Source organism: Orcinus orca, chromosome 1 (assembly GCF_937001465.1).
Source record: "Orcinus orca chromosome 1, mOrcOrc1.1, whole genome shotgun sequence".
In the NCBI taxonomy this organism is placed as follows: domain Eukaryota; kingdom Metazoa; phylum Chordata; class Mammalia; order Artiodactyla; family Delphinidae; genus Orcinus; species Orcinus orca.
This window is the reverse complement of record NC_064559.1, coordinates 167,377,328-167,402,383: the sequence shown is the minus strand read 5'-3', so window position 1 is coordinate 167,402,383 and position 25,056 is coordinate 167,377,328. Positions and strand designations below refer to the sequence as shown.

General features: G+C 47.5%; 1 protein-coding gene across 2 annotated transcripts; it reads left to right on the top strand.

The window, feature by feature from the left end:
• Positions 1-21,399, top strand: MRPL37 (mitochondrial ribosomal protein L37). 2 transcript variants are annotated; one of them, XM_004273819.4, is made up of 7 exons: positions 2-426; positions 3,577-3,760; positions 3,855-3,970; positions 13,352-13,537; positions 15,870-16,027; positions 19,101-19,304; positions 21,178-21,399. In XM_004273819.4, the coding sequence occupies exons 1-7, from the start codon at positions 81-83 to the stop codon at positions 21,253-21,255; spliced, it is 1,272 nt and encodes a 423-aa protein (XP_004273867.2). In that variant the 5' UTR covers positions 2-80; the 3' UTR covers positions 21,256-21,399. The 2 variants fall into 2 exon arrangements, with proteins under 2 accessions (XP_033291323.2, XP_004273867.2); XM_033435432.2 differs by lacking the exon at positions 13,352-13,537 and having other exon boundaries at positions 1-426.
• Positions 21,400-25,056: the final 3,657 nt, after the last annotated feature.

Genomic DNA, 25,056 nt, shown 5'->3' with positions numbered 1-25,056 from the left:
GGCTCCTTTCGTTCCCAGCAGGCCTTGAGCGCGGGAAGATGGCGGCGTCCGGGTGGAGGTCTTGAAGATATCGGATCGGTATGGCGTTGGCGTCGAGGTCAGCAAGGCTGGCCCTTGCTTGCCCCGGGCGGCTCGGTCTTGGGAGCTGCGGGGCCCCAAGACGCGGGGCGTACGAGTGGGGCGTGCGCTCCACGCGGAAGCCCGAGCCTCCTCCCCCGGACAGGGTGTACGAGATTCCTGGACTGGAGCCCATCACCTACGCGGGGAAGATGCACTTTATGCCCGGTCTGGCGCGGCCAGTCTTCCCGCCCTGGGACCCTGGCTGGACGCCCCCGAAGTTCCGCCGCTTGCCCCCGCTTCACGAGCACCCGCTGTACAAAGACCAGGCCTGCTACGTCTTCCACCAGCGTTGCCGCCTCCTCGAGGGTGAGGCCCCAGGACGGGCGGGAGGGGACCTTGGTCCTCTACCCAGCACTGACCCCGACCTTCTCTGGCCTTGGGCAAGACGTTGAAACTCAGTGGGTCTCGGTTTCTCCGTCTGCAAAGTGGCCCGATATCGATTCTCATCGTCTGCGAATTGTTAGGATTAAGTGAGACGTAAAGAGCAGTATGTGTGAGGGAGTATTAGAGTTTTAGTGACCAAGTGAAAACATCTGGTTTCTAGGCCTAGCCCTGCCCCTCACCCTCTGTGTGATTTTGGGCAAGTGACTGACGCTTCCTGAGCCTCCATTTCCTGTGAAATGAGTGGTTTTGACTAGGTGGTTCACATTGACCCAGCTCTTGCACCCTGGAGATGTAACTATGTTTGAGAACTAGTTGGAGGGGGATTATAGTGCAAAGAGACAACAGAAACGGTACTTAATCTGCAGGTCTATCGCCTCATTTCAGGCTAGTCAATCAAGTTAATTGGTAATTAGGATTGGTAATTGTGACAGAGGGGAAGTGATTTGCCAGTGATCTGCTCACAGGTGCACTGTGCGTTACTAGTGAAGCCAGGGCTACACCTCTGGTTTCCCAGGTCGATGTCTTTTGTCAACGGTCAGAGCTGAGATGTTTTCAGGGAAAGGATCTGGGCCTAAAATCCATCTAGTCCACTTCTGCTCCCTTTCACTCTCACTAAGAACAGGTCAAAATGACTTTAGCCAAAACCATCTGTATGTCTGGGGCAGTACCGGAAATTATGTTCCAGAGTCCCTGGAGGGGGTTGTTTATTGAGAGTCCTCTTACCCATTTTTTCCTCCTCATTCTTCCTTAGTCCCTAAATCAGAGTGGGGTTAGGACAGGTCCTGAAAACACAAAATGGTCCAGGTAAGTGGGAGCAGAATTTTCCAGTAAGTAATTAGGAAAGAGAGACCTGGCAGGATTTGGGGACTAAGCCAGATAATAAATCCTAGGTTTGAAAAAAACTTGTCAACTGGCTAGCGTCTTAAGCTGCTCAAACCCACTCCTGAAAGCTGTTTTTTTGGCCTTTAAATACTTACAGTATCCTCACAGGGTGCTGTGAAGGACCTCACAAGACTTGGCACCCTTGAGTGACCCTGGTAACATTACCATGTGGATGAAATGCATTAGCTGTGTCTTAGAAGTTAAGGTTAACTTGTTTGACTAGGCTGAAAACATACCCTATGCTTTCACCATATGTAGAGAGGTTCTGTAAAGTCTGTAATAAAACTGCAAGATACAGGGCTAGAGAAGCAGATTGGGGTAATGGAGAGATCATGGGCTTTAACATAGACAGACTCAGGTTCTCCTCCCAGCCCCATCGCTTACAAGGTTTGGGACTTGAAACAAATTCCTTAGTCTCCTGAGTTTCATCTTCCATTCCATAAAATCCCATCCAACTTGTAGTTAAAGCTCCTGGCACAGAGTAGATGGTAATGTTCAGTAAATGGCAGCTCTTACATATTATTCATATACTAGTGAACCATAAATTCTTAGTATTTTATCCATTTTCAAGTTTAAGGAACAATGGCAGTGTTGGGACTAAAAGTCAGGTTACCCGACCCCCAGTCCAGGGTTCTTTCTGCTGCACCACAAAATCCAGAAGTTAACATTTCTAAATATTTGTGTTTCTGATGTCTTATGAGCCTTAAAGTGAAAAGTCTCATTACCTTTCATTTATCACCACAGAAGAAATTGTCTGAGGGTGTTTCCCTCAAAGTGTGCTAAGTTTGCTTTAATCCCAGACATAGTTTTTCAAATGAAGATATATCTCTGCGTCGAGTGATGTTTTTTCAACTGGGATGAGTAGCCTGTACCACAGCCCATCCCACTGAGAGTAAGGGGGTTAAATTAGTTTTTAGAGACTAAGCACTCTGAATCAGATCTTTTAGTTTATTTATACTCCTTCTTTTCCTGAAAAGTACTTTGGGCATCTTACAGAAATTTTGTAGCACAGCCAGATTAAAGTAAAAATAGGTGAGGGGATCAGCACAAAGGAAAAATGAAACAGTGAATACAAAAAATCCATTCTGTGAGGTTGTACTTGTCCAGGGGAGCCCCAAAGTTGACTCTCAGCTTGCTAGCAGTCAACAAATGGTACAGAGATGGGGTCTGCTGACTAGGCTAGTTGCCTGTTTCTATAAATAGCTTATTATAGTGAAACCATGCACACCTGTTTACTTATTACCTATGGCTGCTTTCGTGCTACAGTGGCAGAGCTGAGTAGTTGTGATAGAGACACTGGCCCAGAAGCTGAAAATATTTACTGTCTGGCCCTTTAAGAAAAAGTTTGACCCCTGGTATAGAGAAACATTGTGAGTTATGCAATTCACCGTGTCCAAAAGACAAAACAGTACTCTACCCAGGAAAAGCCCAACCTTCCTGTCAGAGGCCAGGGAGAAGTTCAGAAGGTCTCAGGGAGGACCCTGCATAATAAATTGAGCAACATCCTCAGTATGATTCTTTTGACAAATACAGCAGTACATTTCATAGGGCTTCATACAAAAATCTGCTTATAAAATAGCTTGTTACAGAATCTCAGAGTCAGATGCGAAAGATTATCTAGTGCTCCCAAACTCAGGGCTCCTCAGGCTATTCATGATCCAGAAGTTATTTCCATTATTTCCAAAAGCTCTTTCCCTTGATAGAGCAGTATGCACTTAATCCTGGGCCCATATCTCTTAAATGACGTATATTTGGCAGACATGAGCTTTTCCAGTCAGGGACTAGGGTGTCAGTTAATAGAAAGGATCTAGGTTTTGAGAGGTTGGCATCTATTGATGTAGTCCTGTAACCTGGGGTCTGAATTCTGCAGGTAACAAACAAATCCTTGCCTGCAAGATTCAGCCTCATGATCTCAGCCATCTTAGTGGCTGTTTGAATTCCTCCTGAGGCAAGTACTCACTGCCTCAGTCAACTGTTAACTTCTTTAGATGGTCATTCCTGAAGCTGAGTTGAAATCTGGCTCTCATAGCTTCTGCTTTTTATTTTAGTTCTGACCCCTCAGATGTCGGAACAAATCCCATCTCTCAAGGCTGCTTTTTCCCCAAAATGCTACCCGGCAGGGATAAGCATCTCTTCCTGAATGACTTTTTTTTTTTTGGTTTTGGTTTTTTGTGACTGATGACTCTAAAGGTGTAAAGCAGGCTCTGTGGCTTACCAAGACCAAGTTAATAGAAGGCCTTCCTGAGAAAGTGCTTAGCCTTGCTGACGATCCAAGGAACCACATAGAGAATCAAGATGAATGTGTTCTGAATGTGATCTTTCACGCTCGTCTCTGGCACTCTACTGAAGACATCCCCAAGAGAGAGACGTACTGGTAAGTCTCCCCCAAGTCAGTAAGGTTTCCAACTGATGGATCTTGGAGTCAGCCTGTTGCTTTACATCTCCAAATGTCTCTTCTTTTCTCCAAGCCCAGTCATTGTGGACAGTCTGATACAGCTGTGTAAATCCCAGATTCTCAAGCATCCTTCTCTGGCCAGACGGATCTGTGCCCAAAACAACACGTTATCCACCACCTGGAATCGAGGTTGGTCCTCCTGTATAGCAGAAAGCCTTTGTCTGTTCATTGTCTTTCTGCTCTTAGCCCCATCACCAGCTTATATTCCCTTCCCTGCTGCCATACCTATTCTCACTCCCATCCTTCATGGTCCAGTTTTGTGGCTCAGACATTGAAATGACATCCCCAGTGTCATTTCATTAGCCATAACCCAGCCTTTTTCTTTTTTTTTTTTTTTTTTGCGGTACGCGGGCCTCTCACTGCTGTGGCCTCTCCCGTTGCGGAGCACAGGCTCCGGACGCGCAGGCTCAGCGGCCATGGCTCACGGGCCTAGCCGCTCCACGGCATGTGGGATCTTCCCGGACCGGGGCACGAACCCGTGTCCCCTGCATCGGCAGGCGGACTCTCAACCACTGTGCCACCAGGGAAGCCCCAGCCTTTTTCTTTTTTAATCATTTCTTTTCAAGACTTAATTCAAACCATATCTGTTGAGTGCCTCTCAGTGCCTAAATGTTGAAGATAAGGAAGTAATAAAACATATAGTCTGCACTCCAAAGCTCATATTCTACTGCAAGGGCCTTCTTACTCCATTCATGCTTTTCTCATTTTCCAAATCCATTTTCCACATAGCTGCTAGAATGATCTTTCTAAAGTGCAGGTTGTCTTATGTCCCCTTCCCTGTTTCAAATCCTTCATTGTCTCGCAATAGCTTGACCATTTATCGTGGTATCCAAGGCTTTCTGTGATTTGGCCACCACCTGGTCTTTCTAGTCTTATCTCCTGCTCTCCTGCTCCCACCTCCATTCCCAGTTTACACTTAGCCACTTGCAGCTTTTTGGCATCAAGCTTTGCCTTTGCATGTGCTGTACGTTCTGTCTGGAATGCTCTTTTCTTGTTTCCTCATTTGACTAAATTCTATGTGTCTGCATGACTCAGCTCAAGCCCCCTTCCCATGTGAATCCACAGGTTAGTTCTGTGCTCCTTGTGTCCATATGCCTACTTTTATCATAACACACATTATTACTATATTGTGATTATTTAACATCTGTCTGCCCCACTAAACTGAACTTCTGATGATAGAGACTGTGTCATATTCATTTTTGTCCACAGTGTCTAACAGTTCATGCCACACAAAAGGTGCTGACTGAAGGGACGGGTGAATTAATACCAAACCTCAGATGTTTTAGACAGGGATGTTCTGAGATCACAAGTTCTGTCTCTGGTGAATCCTGGAGCAGAGAAACCAGCTGTGGAGTAATTTGGGGTTTTCAGGACATCTGCTTGGTCAGGTTTCTCCAACTTGCCCTTTGAGTATGGACTTCCTGGCAAGGAGTCAGCTTTGTAGAGGTAATGGCACCACTAAGGAAGTTAGTGAACCTCATTAATAGAGGAGTACTTGTTGGCCCATTATCAAGTATTACCTCTAATTAAACTGCCCCATTTGGAGCTGTTGCTGGAGGAGGGATGTGGAGGGAATTGAATTGGAAACCACAGTAGCGTGGTCTGTGGGGAGAACCTAAAACCCAAGGTTAGGAGAGGTCCAGGCACATTTATCTTCCTTTCACATTATGTGTGAGGAAACAGGAAATACTTGAGAAAATTGTTCTTGAGGTGTGGGTATGATGTTTGCATACCCAGTAAGGGAGGACACATGCTAATTAAATGACAGTGCTGTTGGCCAAACCAGTTTTTTTTTCCCACATCTTTATTGGAGTATAAATGCTTTACAATGTTGTGTTAGTTTATGCTGTACAACAAAGTGAATCAGCTATATGTATACATACATCCCCATATCCCCTCCCTCTTGAGCCTCCCTCCCACCCTCCCTATCCCGTCCCTCTAGGTCGTTACAAAGCATCAAGTTGATCTCCTTGTGCTATGCAGCAGCTTCCCACTAGCCATCCATTTTACATTTGGTAGTGTATACTCTCTCACTTCATCCCAGCTTCCCCTTACCCCCCACCCGTGCCCTCAAAGTCCCTTCTTTTATGTCTGTGTCTTTATTCCTGCCCTGCCACTAGGCTCATCAGTACTGCTTTTTTAAATTCCATATATATGCGTTAGCATGCTGTATTTGTTTTTCTCTTTCTGACTTACTTCACTGTATGACAGATTCTAGGTCCATCCACCTCACTACAAATAACTCAATTTCATTCCTTTTTATGGCTGAGTAATATTCCATTGTATATATGTGCCACATCTTCTTTATCCATTCACCTGTTGATACACATTTAGGTTGCTTCCATGTCCTGGCTATTGTAAATAGTGCTGCAGTGAACATTGTGGTACCTGTATCTTTTTAAATTATGGTTTTCTCAGGGTATATGCCCAGTAGTGGGATTGCTGGGTCATATGGTAGTTCTATTTTTAGTTTTCTAAGGAACCTCCATACTGTTCTCCATAGTGGCTGTATCAATTTACATTCTCACCAACAGTGTGTGAGGGTTCCCTTTTCTCCACACCCTCTTCAGCATTTATTGTTTCTAGATTTTTTGATGATGGCTGTTCTGACCGGTGTGAGGTGATACCTCATTGTGGTTTTGATTTGCATTTCTCTAATGATTAGTGATGTTGAGCATCTTTTCTTGTATTTGTTGGCCATCTGTATGTCTCCTCTGGAGAAATGTCTATTTAGGTCTGCCACCTATTTTTGGATTAGGTTGTTTGTTTTTGTGATATTGAGTTGCATGAGCTGCTTGTATATTTTGGAGATTAATCATTTGTCAGTTGCTTCATTTGCAAATATTTTCTCCCATTCTGAGGGCTGCCTTTTTGTCTTGTGTATGGCTTCCTTTGCTGTGCAAAAGCTTTTAAGTTTCATTAGGTCCCATTTGTTTATTTTTGTTTTTATTTCCCTTGCTCTAGGAGGTGGGTCAAAAAGGATTTTGCTGTGATTTATGTCATGGAGTGTTCTGCCTATGTTTTCTTCTAAGAGATTTATAGTGTTTGGCCTTACATGTAGGTTTTTAATCCATTTTGAGTTTATTTTTGTTTATGGTGTTAGGGTGTGTTCTAATTTCATTCTTTTACATGTATCCATCCATTTTTCCCAGCACCACTTATTGAAGAGGCTGTCTATTCTTGCCTCCTTTGTCAAAGATAAGGTGACCATATGTGCGTGGGTTTATCTCGGCTTTCTATCCTGTTCCGTTGAGCTATATTTCTGTTTTTGTGCCAGTACCCTACTGTCTTGATTACTGTAGCTTTGTAGTATAGTCTGAAGTCAGGGAGCCTGATTCCTCCAGCTCTGTTTTTCTTTCTTAAGATTGCTTTGGCTATTTGGGGTCTTTTGTGTTTCCATACAGATTGTAAAATTTCTTGTTCTAGTTCTGTGAAAAATGCCATTCATAATTTGATAGGGATTGCATTGAACCTGTAGATTGCTTTGGGTAGTACAGTCATTTTCACAATATTGATTCTTCCAATCCAGGAGCATGGTTTATCTCTCCATCTGTTTATGTTATCTTTGATTTCTTTCATCAGTGTTTTACAGTTTTCTGAATACAGGTCTTTTGCCTCCTTAGGTAGGTTTTATTCCTAGGTGTTTTATTCTTTTTGTTGTGATGGTAAATAGGATTGTTTCCTTAATTTCTCTTTCTGATCTTTCATTGTTAGTGTATAGGAATGCAAGAGATTTCTGTGCATTAATTTTGTATCCTGCAACCTTACCAAATTCATTGATTAGTTCTAGTAGTTTTCTGGTGGCATCTTTAGGATTTTCTATGTGTAGCATCATGTCATCGGCAAACAGTGACAGTTTTACTTCTTTACCAATTTGTGTTCCTCTTATTTCTTTTTCTTCTCTGATTGCTGTGGCTAGGACTTCCAATACTGTGTTGAATAATAGTGGCTAGAGTGGACATCCTTATCTTGTTCCTGATTTTAGAGGAAATGCTTTCAGTTTTTTACCACTGAGAATGATGTTTGCTGTGCGTTTGCCGTATATGGCTCTTATTATGTTGAGGTAGGTTCCCTCTGTGCCCACTTTCTGGAGAGTTTTTATCATAAATGGGTGTTGAATTTTGTCAAAAGCTTTTTCTGCATCTACTGAGATGATCATATGGTTTTTATTCTTTAATTTGTTAATATGGTGTATCACATTGATTGATTTGCGTATATTGAAGAATCCTTGCATCCCTGGGATAAACCCCACTTGATCATGGTGTATGATTCTTTTAATGTGTTGTTGGATTCTGTTTTCTAGTATTTTGTTGAGGGTTTTTGAGTCTATGTTCATCAGTGATATTGGTCTATAATTTTCTTTTTTTGTGATATCTTTGTCTGGTTTTGGTATCAGGGTGATGGTGGCTTCGTAGAATGAATTTGGGAGTGTTCCTCTCTGCAATTTTTTGGAAGAGTTTGAGAAGGATAGATGTTAACTCTTCTCTAAATGTTTGATAGAATTCACCTGTGAAGCCATCTGGTCATAGACTTTTGTTTGTTGGAAGATTTTTAATTACAGTTCCAATTTCATTACCTGTGATTGGTCTGTTTATATTTTCTAATGCTTCCTGGTTCAACCTTGGAAGGTTGTACTTTTCCAAGGATTTGTCCATTTCTTCCAGGTTGTCCATTTTACTGGCATATAGTTGCTTGTAGCAGTCTCTTATGATCTTTTGTATCTCTGCAGTGTCAGTTGTGATCTGTCCTTTTTCATTTCTAATTTTATTGATTTTAGTCCTCTCCCTTTTTTTCTTGATGAGTCTGGCTAAAGGGTTATCAATTTTGTTTATCTTCTCAAAGAACCAACTTATAGTTTTATTGATCTTTGCTATGGCCGAACCAGTTTTTAGACAGATAGGATCATCAGCCTTGGTCAGTTACCATCACATTGCGCTTTGTAGTATTTGATTTGTATTTCTCAAAACCCAAGCACCACGAGGAAGGTTTGACCCCATGGAGAATCCCTAGGAGGCCATTCTCCGGGAGTCTTTCCAGACGGCATTTGGCCTCCTGTGGGGACCTCTGTGAAGGGCATCTGGACACATTCACAGCGTGCAGTCTTGCTGCTCAGTCAGATGTCAGTTCATTTCCTCATATACCTATGTGTCCCTGTGGCAAATATGCTAATCTGACTTAAGTGAGGCTTTCTGACTGGCTCTATTTTTTTTTTTACTCTGAGCTGTTGAGGGCAATCTGGCCCTCTTCCTGGATTTGGTAGCCTTTCTCCTTAGCCTGTAGTTTCAGTACTTCTCTCTCTCCATCCCTCCTTCCTACCATATCATACTCCAGTTATCTGGATTTATTTCCCTAAGCGCTGCCATGGAGCAGCATGCTCTGTGCTTTGGAACATGTTACTCCTCCTTCAGTAGAACAGTTTCCTCACTTTTCTTTGCCTGGCAAACTCTGACACAGCAGTTTTCAACCAAGGGTGGTTTACCCTCTTGGTATTGTCTGGAGACATTTTTGTTTGTCATAACTTGAACCAGACCTGGGGCTGGTAGTGGAAGTTCTATTGGCATCTAGTGAGTAGAGGCCAGGGATGCTGCCAAATACCTACAGTGCATAGGACAGCCTCCCTCACCAAAGAATTACCTCATCCAGAATGTGAAGAGTGCCAATGTTGAGAAGCTCCGCTCTTATCCATCTTTCAAAAGCAAGTTTAAAGGCATTACTTCCCTCAGGAAGCTTCTCAGGTATCCCAGAAGAGGTCCGTTGTCCCCACCTCTGCTCTCTCTGAGTGTGGTTCATACTCTTGTTGTACTCCCTAGCCAGCTCCGTGAAAGCAGAGAGTTACTCTCACTCATTTCTGCGTCCCCAGCTTAATGCAGGTGCCTGGGAGGGTCTGAACCCACAGCCTCTGAGCCCACAGAGATCCCCAGGCCTCAAGGCTCACTGGAAGGAGAACACAGGAAGAAGAGCGCATTGGTCAGTCCCTCTCTCAAGAAACCCGGGATTAACACCTTAACAAATGTTTTTTTTCTTTTAGGATAAAAACTATTCTTAACTAATCCTTTTTTTAAAAATTTTTAATTTTATATTGCAGTATAGCTGACTTACAGCAGTGTGTTAGTTTCAGGTGTGTATCAAAGTGATTTAGTTACACATATATCTATTCAGATTCTTTTCCCATATACGTTATTGCAGTAGGTCCTTGTTGATTATCTGTTTTTCTTTTTTTCTTTTATGGAAAGAATTGAGGGAGGCTTCCTAGAGGAGGTGATGATTGAGGTGAGGTCTTTTTTATTTATTTATTTATTTATTTTTGGCTGTGTTAGGTCTTCGTTTCTGTGCGAGGACTTTCTCTAGTTGCGGCGACCGGGGGCCACTCTTCATCGTGGTGCGCAGGCCTCTCACTGTTGCAGCCTCTCTTGTTGTGGAGCACAGGCTCCAGACGCACAGGCTCAGTAGTTGTGGCACACGGGCTTAGTTGCTCCGCGGCATGTGGGATCTTCCCGGACCAGGGCTCAAACCTGTGTCCCCTGCACTGGCAGGCAGATTCTCAACCACTGCACCACCAGGGAAGCCCCTGATTATCTGTTTTATATATAGTAGTGTGTATATGTTAATTCCAACCACCTAATTTATCCCTACCCCCCACCTTTCCCCTTTGGTAACCATTAGTTTGTTTCTAAGTCTGTGAGTCTGTTTCTGTTTTGTAAATAAGTTCATTTGTGTCATTTTTTTAGATTCCACATATAAGTGATATCATATGATACTTGTCTTTCTCTGACTTACTTCACTTAGTATGATAATCTCTAGGCCCATCCATCTTGCGCAAATGGCATTATTTCATTCTTTTTTATGGCTGAGTAATATTCCATTGTATATATGTACCATTATTCCATTGTATATATGTATCTTTTTTATCCATTCCTCTGTTGATGGATATTTAGGTTGCTTCCATGTCTTGGCTGTTGTAAATAGTGCTGCAGTGAACACTGGGGTGCGTGTATCTTTTCGAAGTATGATTTTCTCTGGATATATACCCAGGAGTGGGATTGCTGGATCATATGGTAGTAGCTCTATTTTTAGTTTTTTAAGGAACCTCCATACTCTTCTCCATAGTGGCTGTACCAAGTTACATTCCCATAAACAGTGTAGGAGGATTCCGTTTTCTCCACACCCTCTCCAGCATTTATTGTTTGTAGACTTTTTTTAATTTACTTATTGTATTTATTATTTATTTTTGGCTGCATTGGGCCCTCACTGCTGTGCGCGGGCTCCCTCTAGTTGTGGCAAGCGGGGGCTACTCTTCACTACGGTGCACGGGCCTCTCATTGCAGTGGCCTCTCCTGTTGCCGAGCACGGCCTCCAGGAGTGTGAGCCTGAGCATTTGTGACACACGGGCTCAGTAGCTGTGGCTCGTGGGCTGCAGAGCGCAGGCTCAGCAGCTGTGGCGCATGGGTTCAGTTGCTCCGTGGCATGTGGGGTCCTCCCAGACCAGGGTTCAAACCCGTGTCCCCTGCATTGGTGGGCAGACTCTCAACCACTGTGCCACCACTCTGCAACCACTGTGTGAAGTCCCTGTTTGTAGACTTTGATGATGGCCATTCTGACTGGCGTGAGGTGATACCTCTTAATAGTTTTGATTTGCATTTCTCTAATAATTAGTGATGTTGAGTATCTTTTCATGTGCTTTTTGGCCATCTGTATGTCTTCTTTGGAGAAATGTCTATTTAGATCTTCCCATTTTTGATTGGGTTTTTTTTTCGATATTGAGCTGCATGAGCTGTTTGTATATTTTGGAGATTAATCCCTTGCCAGTCGCATCGTTTGCAAATACTTTTTCCCATTCTGTGTGTTGTCTTTTTGCTTTGTTTATGGTTTCCTTTACTGTGCAAAAGCTTTTAAGTTCGATTAGTTTCCAATTTGTTTGTTTTGTTTTTATTTTCATTACTCTAGGAGGTGGATCAAAAAAGATATTGCTGCAATTTATGTCAGAGTGTTCTACCTATGTTTTCCTCTAAGAGTTTTATAGTATCCATTCTTACATGTCGGCTTGTGCAGGCTTCCTCGTGGGAGGGACTGGTGCTCGCCCACTGGTGGGTGTCGCTGGGTCTTGTCCCTCTGGCGGGCAGGGCTGTGTCAAGGGTGTGTTTAGAGGGGGCTGTGGGCTGAGGAAGACTTTAAGCAGCCTGTGTGCTGATGGGCGGGGCTGTGTTCCCGCCCTGTTGGTTGTTTGACTGGAGCCATCCCTGTCCTGGAGCCTGTGGGCTGTTGGGTGGGGTCAGGTCTTGGCATCAAAATGGTGGCCTCCAGGACAGTTCACGCCAACGAGTACTCTCCAGTACCTCTGCCACCAGTGTCCTTGACCCCGCTGTGAGCCACAGCTGCCCCCCGCCCCCCCCGCACTTCCCCAGGAGACCCTCCAAGATCAGCAGGTAGGTCTGGCCCAGGCTCCTATGAGGTCAGTGCTTTTTCCCCTGGGTCCTGGTGCACACAAGACCCTGTGTCCGCCTTCCAAGAGTGGCATTTCTTTTTCTCCCAGTCCTGTCGAGTTCCTGCAATCAAGCCCCACTGCCCTTCAAAGCCAAATGCTCTGGGGATTCCTCCTCCTGATGCCAGACCCCCAGACTGAAGAGCCTTTTGTGGGGCTCAGAACTCTCACTCCTGTGGGAGAACCTCTGTGATGTAATTATTTTCCAGTCTGTGAGTTGCCCACTCAGTGGATGTGGGATTTAATTGTATTTCGAATGCACCCCTCCAACCATCTTGTTGTGGCTTCTTCTTTGTCTTTAGAAGTAGAATATCTTTTTTGGTAGGTTCCAGTCCTTTTTTGTCGATGGTTGTTCAGCAGTTAGTTGTTTGTTTTGTGTGTGTGTGTGTGTGGTACGCGGGCCTCTCACTGTTGCGGCCTCTCTCGTTGTGGAGCACAGGCTCCGGACGCGCAGGCTCAGTGGCCATGGCTCACGGGCCCAGCCGCCCCGCGGCATGTGGGATCCTCCCGGACCGGGGCACGAACCCGTGTCCCCTGCACCGGCAGGCGGACTCTCAACCACTGCGCCCCCAGGGAAGCCCAACAGTTAGTTGTTTTGGTGTTTTTGTGAGAGGAGGTGAGCTCAGGTCCTTCTCCTCCACCATCTTGTTCTCATGTCCCCTTCTATTCTTTAGAATGAAGATCACTAGATTAGGAATGATGTGACCTTCATTTCAACTCCAGTCCTGTTACATGCTTGTTCTGTGACTTCAGCCAGGCCACTCAGTCCTTTGGATCTGATGTTTCCTTGTCTACTCCAAGGCCCAGCAGAGGCAGAGGCAGAGGATGGCACCCAGACATCAAGTGAAGGAGGCTCACCTGCTTACATGATAAGCGCAAGGATGAATTTCCAAAGTTCTGTTTTCTGTGATGAGGCAGATCAGATAGTAAAGCTGTGAAAGACTTGAGGAGCATGGCAGGATGAAAGCTTTAGACTTTGCCTAGCTAAGGCTTTAGACCAGGTTAGACTAATCGTTTTTCTCCCCCTTTAGAGTCTACTCTTATTCAGGTCCATGGTTCCAGTGGAGCCCAACTGAATGCCAAGGATCCTCTGCCCCCCATAGCCTCCCAAGAGGAAGTAGAAGCTACTAAGAATCATGTTCTTGAGACCTTCTATCCCATATCTCCCACTGTGGGTCTTCAGGAATGCAATGTTTATGATGTGAACGATGACACAGGTAAGTATCAAAGCCTTTGACTTTAGGCAGTGTGCAGATGAGGGACAAGCTTTCTCCAAAGAGAAAGGAAACACTGAGTACTTAGTATCTGCTAGGCACCTCATGTGCATTTTCTCCTAAGAGCCATGTAGCAGCCCTGTGAGATAGGTACCAGTAAACCCCATTTTATAGGCAAGGAAACTGAGACTCAGGGAGGTTTGGATTGGCTCAAAGGCTGACTTTACTTTTGACCCCTGAGAAGTAATTCTGTTACATCAGTTGTAATGGGTAGCTTGAGGGGCTTTTGACCAGGCATCAGGTGTTTCCTTTATTCATAGTTCCCTTGAAAGGCACGCCCTCTCTGTGTACCCGTAAACTCTGCCAACCTCCTGCTAGGATGGAGGAAGCCCCACAGTCCTTGAATGGGGCTCTTCATCCCACCTCCGTCAAACAAAGCACCACCACCTCCCCAGTGAGCCAAGACAGAAACTAGGGAGTCAGGCTGCGCAGGCCTGCAGTTCCTGCCATCCACTCAGTCATTAAGGTAGCACCTTTCTCCTTAACCTCTCTCCATTTCCACAGCTACACCTCAGTCAGTCCCTACTGTCCCTCATCCAGCCTATTACCACAACCTCTCGACAGGTTAGTCTGACCCAGGCTGTTTTCCTCTCTGGTCCCTCTAGTTCACAGTTCCAGAGTAGCCTTTTGTTTGTTTGTTTTATAAATTTATTTATTTTTGGCTGCATTGAGTCTTCGTTGCTGCACGCGGGCTTTCTCTAGTTGTGGAGAGTGGGGGCTACTCTTCGTTGCAGTGGCTTCTCTTGTTGCAGAGCACGGGCACTAGGGCGTGTGGGCTTCAGTAGTTGTGGCACACAGGCTCAGTAGTTGTGGCTTGCAGGCTCTAGAGCGCAGGCTCAGTAGTTGTGGCTCACGGGCTTAGTTGCTCCGTGGCATGTGGGATCTTCCCGGACCAGGGATCGAACCCGTGTCTCCCCTGCATTGGCAGGCGGATTCTCAACCACTGTGCCACCAGGGAAACCCCAGAGTAGTCTTTATAGAACACAGATTTAATTCCGTTGCTCTCCATGCCCACCTCCCCATTGCCTGTTGGATAAAGTTCGAACTCCTTAGCTTATCACATGAAGGCCTTCACATCTGACCTCTGTGCCTCTCTCCAGCCTCATCTTTGTCTCCTCCCCCACAAGCCCCCTGTATTCCAACTGTGGCTTTTCTCACCACCATTCTTTGGCACTTCCTTTTCCCTCTGCCTGCACTTTTGACCATTCACCTCTTTTTGTCTTCGTTTAATGACTACTCATCTGTCACAATTCATCTTAGGACTCACTTCTTCCCAGAAATGCTCTGCAACCTCGCAGTCTGGTCCGGAGCCTTTCGTCTGTCCTCACACAGCCCCCTGGCTTCCCTCGTGTCTTGACATGTCCCTCTGTGTGGGTGTGATCAGTTTTCCTGTCTGTCTCCCCTCTAGACTTGGTGAGCCCCTCAAAGGCAGTGCAGGCACCACGTGGGCTCTGTTCCTGGTTCCTGTGTTAGAGCTTGGCAGAGAGTGAGTGCTGAGTGTTGGGTACTCACACGTGCGGAGGAACTGAGGCAGACAGGAAAGTCATGTCTCTTTTTCTTAAGTAGTGCTCTCCTCTGGGATTTTCAGAGCCCACACTTTCCCAGCCTCTTTCTGCCTCTGTTTCACCCACTTTCGCTAATCCAGGTCAGTCATTCTAGAAGCCCCCAGCCTCCGAGGGTTTGCTCATGGCCATGTAGGGGAAGCAGTGGTGACCTGGCAGGGTTGTGGGTGAGATGAACAAGTGCTGAACTTTGATGCTCAGCATAGTGTTGTGAGGTATGAGGCAAGTCATTTGTTACTAATAATCAAGTATTGAATTTTGCAAGTGATGTGCTTTTTAAAAAAATAATTACCATAGATTTCAGGTTATCCTTCTAATATCACTGTCATCTGTGTGCTTGAATGAGCGAGAAAGGGGTGGAGTTAGAGCTAGCCTGCAAGAATCACCTGGAACAGGTTGGCAAACATTTTCTGTAAAGAACCAAATGGTATTTTAGGTTTTGCAAGCCACGTATGGTCTCTGTCACAGCTACGTAATAGACATGTGTAAATGAGTGGGTGTGGGTGTGCTCCAGTAAAAATTTTATTTTCAAAAACGGGCCAGATTAGGCCGGCAGGTTGACGTTTGCCCGCCCCTGAGCTATAATGATAATATCTACCTCTACTGAGTCTCTGTCGTGCCTGGCACTAAGCTGAGATCGGGTGACTTTCCTGAGGCTTTGGGGCAGGCTGATTAATCTTTTCTACCCCTCCACATGATGGCATGTCTTGCAGGATTCCGGGAGGGTTATCCTTACCCATATCCCCATACCTTGTATTTGCTGGAGTCAGCCAATTTACGACCACACCGCTTTCAACCAGATCAGCTGCGGGCCAAGATGATCCTGTTTGCCTTTGGCAATGCCCTGGCTCAGGCTCGGCTCCTCTATGGGGTACGTATGTGGAGAAGACCACCGAGCTGCCTTACATTGTGTTGGTTTCCTGCCTTACACTACTCAAAGGAAAGGGGGCATGGAGGGATTTATTTTTTTGCTTGACTGAGGAGTTTTAGGGAGAGGCACTTCCACTCACCCTACAGAGATGAGCTGCCATCTGCTGGGGGCCTACGATGTGCTTGTCTTTAACATAAGATGCCTCATTTTTTGTATCACAATAACCCACAAAGTTTCATTGCGATCTCCATTTTTCAGATTATGCCTCTGAATCCCAGGGAGGCTTGTCCAGAATTACACAGCAGTAAGTGGTGGAGAAAGGATTGGGACTAGGTAGACCCAACTCCTAAGGCTTCAGCTGTCTGCTCCAGCACACTGCCTCTGTTCTGTACTGTTGGAGCCCAGAGCACAAGGCTCCATCAGGCAGGCAGGAGGACGTGAAGCAGGAGATGGCCCTGCCCGCCCACTCAGGACAGGTTCTGAGGACCCAAGATACCACTTGGATGGTAGCCCTTTGATTCTAAGAGGAGGTCTCAGGGACCTAGATGTTATAGAATGCAGACTGAGTGGTTGTCACACAGTGCTGTCCCATGATTGGAGGAAAGCCTGGCGGGGGAGCAAAGGCCTCCAGGAAGGGGATGACAGTATGGGAGTCCCCAAGCAGGCCTGGGACACCAGATCCCTGGCTTTTTGTGTGTGTGTTGTGGGGCGAGAGGGGAGGGATGATGTTGAGGGCTGCTGTCGGGCTCCCAGGTATTGGTTAGAGCCTAAGGCCCTCCTGGAGGAGTGATGAACTTCAGAATGTTCTGTTTCCCATCTTACTTGGTCTCAGTGGGGTTGGTACAGTGTGGTTAGCCTAATGGGATAGAGAGTAGTATGGACCTTGCCTGTGTTGAGCATCTGCTACGTGCCAAACATTTAGTTAGGGCTCTTTACAGCAGTGGTTCTCAAAATATGGTCGTGGGTTAGCAGCATGAACATCATCTGGGGACTTGCTGGAAATGCAGCTTCTCAGACCCATCCCAGACATCCTGCATCAGAAGCTCTGGGGGTGGGGCCTGGCAGTCTCTTTTAACAAGCCCTCCAGGTGATGCTGGTACAAGCTCAGATTTGAAAACCACTCCACTAAAATTTGAGAACCATTATTTAATCCTTGTAGCAACCCCCCACCCCGTGGCAGATACTATTAGCTTCATTTTAGAGATGAAGAAACTGAAGCTCAGGGAGGCGCAATAACTTCCCCAAGGTCACACAGCTAAGAGATTAGCAGCTGTCACATCTTTATGTGACCTTCTTGTGTCTTTCCAGTCTTTGGGAGGTTATCTTAATTCCCATTCTCTGACATACTTTCTGAAGGCTCTGGAAGGTTTGGTAACTTGCCCAGGATCCCACAGCTAATGAGTAGGGAAGCAAGCACTGGAGCCCTGATCTCTCCAGCCTCAGAGGACATGCTGCCTCCTGACTCTGGGCAAGGATAGGGAGGCAGAGATAGTCACATGCCAGGTTCCAGGCCTGCAGGCTCATTGTAGCTTCTGTGCCAGCAGAGCATGGGTAGCATTGCTGTCACTAATTGCCACCCAGTTGGGTAGGAGAGGAGGCCTCCCCCAACCCCTCCAGGTACAAATTATTCCTGGGGATGTGAAGTTGAGCAATTACAGGAAGAGCCTCTGTGTAAAAGGTAAAATTGCTGAGAAATTTATGTACTACCTGCAGTTTTATTGATCTGTAGAGGGAGATAAGAGTCAATACAGAATTCTCAGCTAACACTTAGAGGTACTTTTTTTTTTTATTTCTCATGCAGCTAAAAACAGGTATTTCTAAGGCCAACAGTCCCAGTGTGGCCTACACTGAGGTCTGACATTAGCTATTCCTAATGTCAGATTCAGCCCTGGAGCAATGAATGTAGGCAGCATCTTTGAATCAAGGATGCTTTGCTTCATGGGGCCTGCCTATTGAATCTTTGTCCAGTGGATAGCAGTCACCAAACTGGATTCCTGCAGGCTCAGTAGGGTGAACATACGATTTGTCATCCAGACTGGTATACTTTTGAGAATGGCAGAGGAGCTACTATCAGATACAATGGGACACTAGGTGTAGACCAGAACAGTAAGATTCCAAGTGATTTAATAGCCTGGGGTCTGATCCTGGGTAACCTTGAGCAAATTATACCACCTCTCTGAACCTCAGTTTCCTCATCTGTTAAGTGGGTATATACCACTGGATTTTTGAGATTAGAGGTGACTTTATATAAAACTGGTGTGATACCTGGCACATGAGAGGCCTTCAGTAAATGGTTGCTAGTAGTATTACTGTTACCAAGTGGCACTAATTGAAAGAGGTGATCAGCAAATGTGTTGACTGGTGGAATCCTGGGGCCGACACAGCTGGAGTAGACACTCAGGAATCTGACACATACTCAGAGTTGCACTGAGGGGCTGAAGCTCAGGTGAGGTGCCTGCCAGTGGGCTTAGGGCATTCCAGATGCCCAGCGCTGAGGAGTAGAGTAAGGCAGATGGAAAGTGTGACTGGTCTAGCACTAGCCATTGTAGGTGCTGATGCCACACATCGTTGTGACTTCAGATGAGTCACTGCCTCACCCAGTCTGTTTCCTCAACTGTCAAATGGAGTGAGAACTGAATGAGATTATATATATTATATGAATTGACCCTCCAGGTTAACATTTGATAGACGTCACTGTTGTCACCATCAGGTTACGGCCATGAGTTTGAGGGGTTCGCCGTCATTAACCTCCCAGCTCATCCTTCTGTGCAGCTTGCCTGGCAATCACCTCTCAGTGGCAGGAATTAGTACTTTAATGTGCTCAAGTTGAAGAGCAGGTACCCCGGGGCCACGAGGCATCTGAGGCCAGGCAGAGCCAGGCTGGGTGCGGGCGAGAAGGCCTGGCCCTGGACAGTGCCCTCAACTCCGCATTCTCTTTTCAGTGTCCTGCGGGGGGAACCACTAAAGAGGGGTGGGTTTATTTCAAAGACCAGAACTAGAAATTGCCTGGTTTGTGCTGCTCCTTTCACCCCACCATTTCTGATTTGATTTACTTGTCCTCTTTTCCTCTTAGAACGACACTAAGGTTTTGGAGCAGCCAGTAGTCGTGCAAAGTGTGGGCACTGATGGACGTGTCTTCCAGTTCCTGGTGCTACAGCTGAACACCACAGATCTGGCCTCTGATGAGGGTGTCAAGAATCTAGTCTGGATAGACTCGGATCAGCTCCTCTATGAGCATTTTTGGTGTCTCCCGGTGGTCAGAAGGAAGGCAGTTGTGGTAAGTCCAGCCGCCTCTGGCCTGGTGATGGGCCCAGGGCCAGGACTCACCCTCCCCAGAGTGAGCCTGGCTTGGGGTTGACGGGATGCTTGTGAGTGGGGCCCCGGCTTTAGGGTCTTCATGCTCAGGACCTCTGCCTGGAGGGATACTTCAGCCCTGCCCATTACCTAAAACAGTGCCTTCCACCCTGGGCCCCAGCCCGCTCTTCACTTCACCTCCCGTGCTCCCCAGTGCCCACCACGCCCAGCTCCTTGTAGCTGTCCAGTACGCGCCGCTGCCTGAGTAGCTCAGGATCCCAGTAGGTGCTGTTCCCTTTACAGAGGAGGCTGCTTCCTTCTTGCTCCCTCCTCCCTCTCCCCCACCCAACCTCCCCCATTTCTCTGTCATCTGCTTGTCCTCTAATTGTCATTCCAGGTTTAGCATAAAGACCCACCATCCCAATCCCAGCCTTGCTTAAGTACCTTGGGTGGGTTCCCATAGCCCCTGGGTCCCCCCAATCACAGCGCAGTCACGCTGCTGTTCTATAGTTATCTGTTTATGTGTTCTCCTCTGCTAAACCGAGCACTGATTTCCTCAAAGGCTGAGTCCATGAATGATGCGTTCATTTCATTCCTCCATGGCGTTGTCGCTCACTGCTGCACCTTCAGTGCTCAGCTGACAGAGAGCAGGCCTGTGTTCTGTGTAGTGGGCAGTGGCAGTATCTAAATAGAATCATAATGTAGTATCAGGCAGTGATAAGCACTCTGAAGAGACAAAACAGGACTGGGGGATGAGACAGAACAGAGTGGGGTGCTGCTGGATCTGTGGCTGACGAGCCATGTCCCACACAGGGCCTCAGTAGATTTGTTGAAATGTAGTTGTTGAGCCTTTGAACATTATCTGTATGTTAGTGGAATGATGAGTTCTCCAGTGTCTGTCAGTATTGTCTACCCTTGAAATGCCTACTGGTCTGGTCCCTTCTCTTTCGCCCCGGACACCATTCATTGTCCCTCACCTGTGCGGCCACACCAGCCTCCTCCGCGTCCCTCTGCTCTTAGTTGTGCTCTCCCTCTCCCCTTCACGTCTTCAGGTCCTCTTCTTTCAGCCTCTTCCTTCCAAAATAGTGGCTTAGTGCCAGGCCTGTGCTGGTGTGGTCACGTGACTCCTCCTTACCTGTCTCTTCCCGCACCCACCCCACCTCCACCATCACGGACCCTGGGCTCCAGCTTCACCCTAGCTCTTCCCACCTTCATTTGTGCCTCCGGACCAGTGCATATACTGGCCTCTTTGAAGTCTCCTTTTTTCTTTCTGGCCCATTCTGTTGTACTTGCCCTTTAAGACTCATTCATACATGCTCTCTTCCATGTATGGAAGTCAATGTGTTAGTTATTTTCTCCCCTGTTTTCTTAGCATCTTTTTCCTACTTCAATTATGAGGCCCATCACCTTGTATTATCACTATTGCAAACCTGGCTGGAAGCTCCTTGAAGGTGGGAGCCAGATTCAAGTCATTATTGGGTTTCCAGCACTGGGCACAGCTCTGATACAGAGAAGGTGCCTGATAAATGTGTGTGGAAGGAGTGAGGGATTATTGTCCCTGGCAATTAAAAGGGTCAACAGAACATTTGTTTGTGGTGGTTGAGGTGAGCAGGATTAGGGATCAGGGCAATGTCAACAGACGATTTGGCTGAAAGGTTCTGGGATGCTTTGTATCCTCCTCGCTAGTCCAGCGCCCCCGGCATCTCTTGGCAGCAGCTCCCCAGCGCTCCTCCTTGGTCGTGAGAGAAAGAAACAGTTATTATCCAGGCACTTAGGATTTGCATGAAACCTACCTTTGTTTTAATTGCTGCCATTAAACCTAGTAGCAGGATCCTAATGGGCTGTGTTCTTTCCAGGAACCTGTGGGGCCGACTGGTTTCCAGCCAGAGACATTCAGGAAGTTTTTAGCTCTGTATTTGCACGGTGCTGTGTGAGTCAAGGACCGTTCTGAGGCCTGGAGCTCCCTGTGCCCCTCTCCCCCTGAGGGTCCTGCGGCCTGGGTGGTGCCTGGGGCCTGCTCGGAGCCCAGTGCTCCTCTGGCTGGTGGTCTCACTGACAATAAAGAGCCTTCTGGTGCACTGGAGCCTGTGCTTGTTGTGGGGGTGCCATCGGGGGGGGGCACCCACAGATGCGTGCGGGCCCTTGCCATGAGCCTGCCTCCGCACAGGTGCTGGCCCTGGAGCCTGACCTACCCCAGCTTTGTCCGTGACCCATCTTGTGACTTTAAATAAGAATCTTCATCTCTCTGAGTTTCAGTTTCTTCATCTGAAACTTGAGGCTAATGTGACCTACACTGTTTGCTTCATATTAGGTGTTCTGTGATGGTCGCTAGGTTCTATGGCATTACTTAAATTTTGGACACATTCCACAATGACTGCAGAAGATCTGAATAGAATATTCAGTGTAAATTTCTCACTAGTACCTTGGTTAATGGACTGAGTACATCCCTGGTTCAGCTGGCCTCTGTTCAGATAGCATCAAGTCCTGCTCTGGGCCAGGCAGCTTATACACAGCATCTTGTTCAGTCCTCACAAAACCCTTGCAAGGTAAATGTTTCCATATTCAAGAGAAGTGTTGAATTCCTACTGTGTGCCGGGCAGCATTCTGGGCCCTGTAGATGAGGAGGTGCAGATAGTGTAAGGAATTGCTGAAGGTCACGCAGCTGGTGTTGTAGGTCGACTCCCCTAGGAAACCCGGAGATGGAGATTTGCAGGTGAAAGCTTGGGGAGAGCCTTGAGGGTCAGCACGTGCGGGGAGTGATGATAGCAGCACCGGGTGGAGGAGGGACTGAGCTCAGTGAGTTTGCACCTGAGGCCTTGGCTGGTTCCCGGCTCCGTGGGCCCCCTGGAACAGAGTTGTCCTCATGGAGCCGAGGTGCTGAGCCTTTCTACAAACACCAGTGACTTGTCAGCAGTCACTGGATAACACTGCTCCCAATTCGGGAGAGACCTCGGGTGAGGTGGCTTTGTTGGGCTGAGTGCGATTCCCGAGGGACTTTACTGAGAGCAGGCAGCCAGGACACTTCCTGCTGTGGGAGGATCACTCTGAAGAGGGGTCCGGGAGCCCATGTCACCTCCATCCATAACAGTGCTGTTTCCAGCCCCGTGTCCCTGACTCCCAGGTTGTACTCCTTCCACTTTACAAGGTACCTTTTAGGCTGGGCAGGGCAGGGTTTACCGGGAAAAGGACAGATTGGGCTGGTGGTGGTGTGTGTGAAGGGGTTACTGGGGAAGGCGGCGGGTGTGCAAAAGCAGGGGGGCGAGAAAGATCCTGGAGCACTGGGGAGTGGTTGGAAATGGGGAGCGCAGGGAGGGCGGCGGTGAGGCTGGAGGGGCAGCTCTCAAGGGCCTTGAATGCTGGCGCTTCAGGCTTCCCCAGATAAAATTTGTCCCCCACCCAAGGCAACTCTGGTCCTTTTCCCCAAGGGTAACCACAGCTTAGAGTTTCTCATGTAGCGCCATTAAAATGTATATGTATAATAAGGATGTATATATGTACATTGCTTAGTGTCATCCTATTTATAGACCATTCTGCACCTTCCTTTTTTCACCTAATACCTTGGCATCGCAGGATCTTGCCCCATCAGCACATATGAGCTATATTGTTTTTTTGAGCAGCTGCATTAATACCTGTCGATGGACATTCGAGTTATTTCTAGTTGTTAGCTATTACAAATAATGCTGCAGCGAGCATCCTTGTTCACGTATCTTAGAGTACTTCTGCCAGCGCAGCCATTGGATAAATTCCTAAGCAGAATTGCTGAGTCAAAGGGATTTTTTTAAAAGAACACTCTGTGGGCGTGTGGAGGGCGAGTTGGCAGGGCGACTGTACCGAGTAGAGCTGGAGGCCACTGCGGTCATTCTCGGGTGAGTGGTGGTGGTGGCTTGAAGCCAGGCTGAGGGGGCGGAAGCCCCCTTGCTACTGGTGGGAGAATGGGGAGTGAGAGGGCGAAGCCAGCCTGGGTCTTGAGCGTGTGGGTCAGAGGCTGCAAGTAAGTGGGCCGTCAGCAGGTGACCTTGCAGCTTGAGAACTGCCCTGATAGGGTGCCAGTGTTACAGGGCAGGCCTGGGTGCTCATCCCAGCCCCTGGAGTGAGGACAGCCCTAGTGGTTGGCCTTCGTCTGTCCTCTTGGACCTTGCAGCTAAGCTGTGGAGCTTGGCACCCTCCGCTCTCTCCCTTCAAGCACCTTGCAGCTGGTCTGCAAAGTGAGGCAGGCAGGACTGGCGTTTCTATCCTCCCCATGCAGGTGAGGAGACTGCGGCTCAGACACCACGTGGTGTATTGTGAAGAACTGGGAAGTTCATATGTGATGACAGCTGCTTCCTCCATAGAGTTGTGCCTACCTCCCCAAATCCTAAACGCCCACCTACCTCATCCTCCCCACCCTCTTACCTTCCTCGTTAAACACAGGGAGGGAGGAAATACAGGATGATTTTCAGGCCCTATTTGGCCTTAGACTTGAGAACAGAGTACTCACCTAGTCAGAGCCAGTCTGGGAGAAGGAAGCAGGAGGACTGTGTGAGGAGGGTGGACGGGGATGTCCCACTATTAGTATAAAAGTCGCCCTATAGGGACTTGGACTTTTAAGCAACAGGCATTTGGAACCAAAATTTTGACACTGGCATTATGAGCACGTGTGAACGTGCTCTCATTTGGTCATGTATTTAAGTGTCATGTTGATCCATGAGAAAGCTCAGTTCATTTCTGGCAGGCATCAGTGGACTGGGGAACGCCATTTCCAAGAGTCTCCTATATTCTACCTTCCACTCAGATCCTGAGTTTCCTCATCTGCAGAGTGGGAATAAAGCACCTCCCTTTCAGGTTTTCCCTACTTTGGGATTAACAGGCTGCATTTGACCGGGAGGTTTCAAGTAGATGGGTCTAGAGGTTTTCAGAAGCTCCGTGAAAAGGTGGGATTACTTCGGGGGGCCCTTTAGGCCGTCTCTGTCCTCTCCCAAGGCTGACTCAGGCTGGATGTAGGGCAGGTGCTCGCCAGAGGCTCTGTGACTTGCTGGGCTCTGTCCTTCAGCAGCAGGCCTGAGACTGGCGTAGGAGCAGGCCAGGGTCACCTCAGGCTTTAGACAGCATCTCCCTGCTTCCTCTTTTGTGGCGGGACAAAGTCCCTTAAAGTGTGTATGTGACCTGGGTGTCTCATACCATCTTCCCTTTAACATGAATACACAAATCACTGTGACTTATGGGGCCTACCTGCTTGGCTGCTGGAAGACACCCTGTTATAGGGACCCTCTCCCCAGAGATGTCTGGGAACCTGCAGAGAATCCCAGTGTCCACTCCTCAGCTCAGGATGATAAGCTCTCAGCCACTTGGTTCGTTCCACGGGTGTCTGTGAGCATCTAGTATGGGTTAGGCATGAGGCAAGGCCCCAGGTAGAGAGCATTGAGCAAAACAAGGTCCCTACTGTCATGGAGTTTACATTCCAACGTGGGGAGACGGTGCAGAAAGAAAGGTATGTCAGAGGATCCGAAGGCAAGACTCTGAGACGGAGAGTTGTGGCGGCAGGCTTACTGGGGCGCACTCCCCAGAGACCCATGAGCAAGGGAGGAGGGCGTGACTGGGCAGGGGGAGCTGAGACCCCCGCGGGTCCTCTAGAGAGCTCAGTACTGGGTGGCCCTTCAGAGCCATCCCAAATCGAGGCCAAGTGGTCCCACGTCAGCCATTGGCCACTGGCCACCGCCTGGGAGGAGGTGAAACCTTGGGTGAGGCAGTCCCCTGGG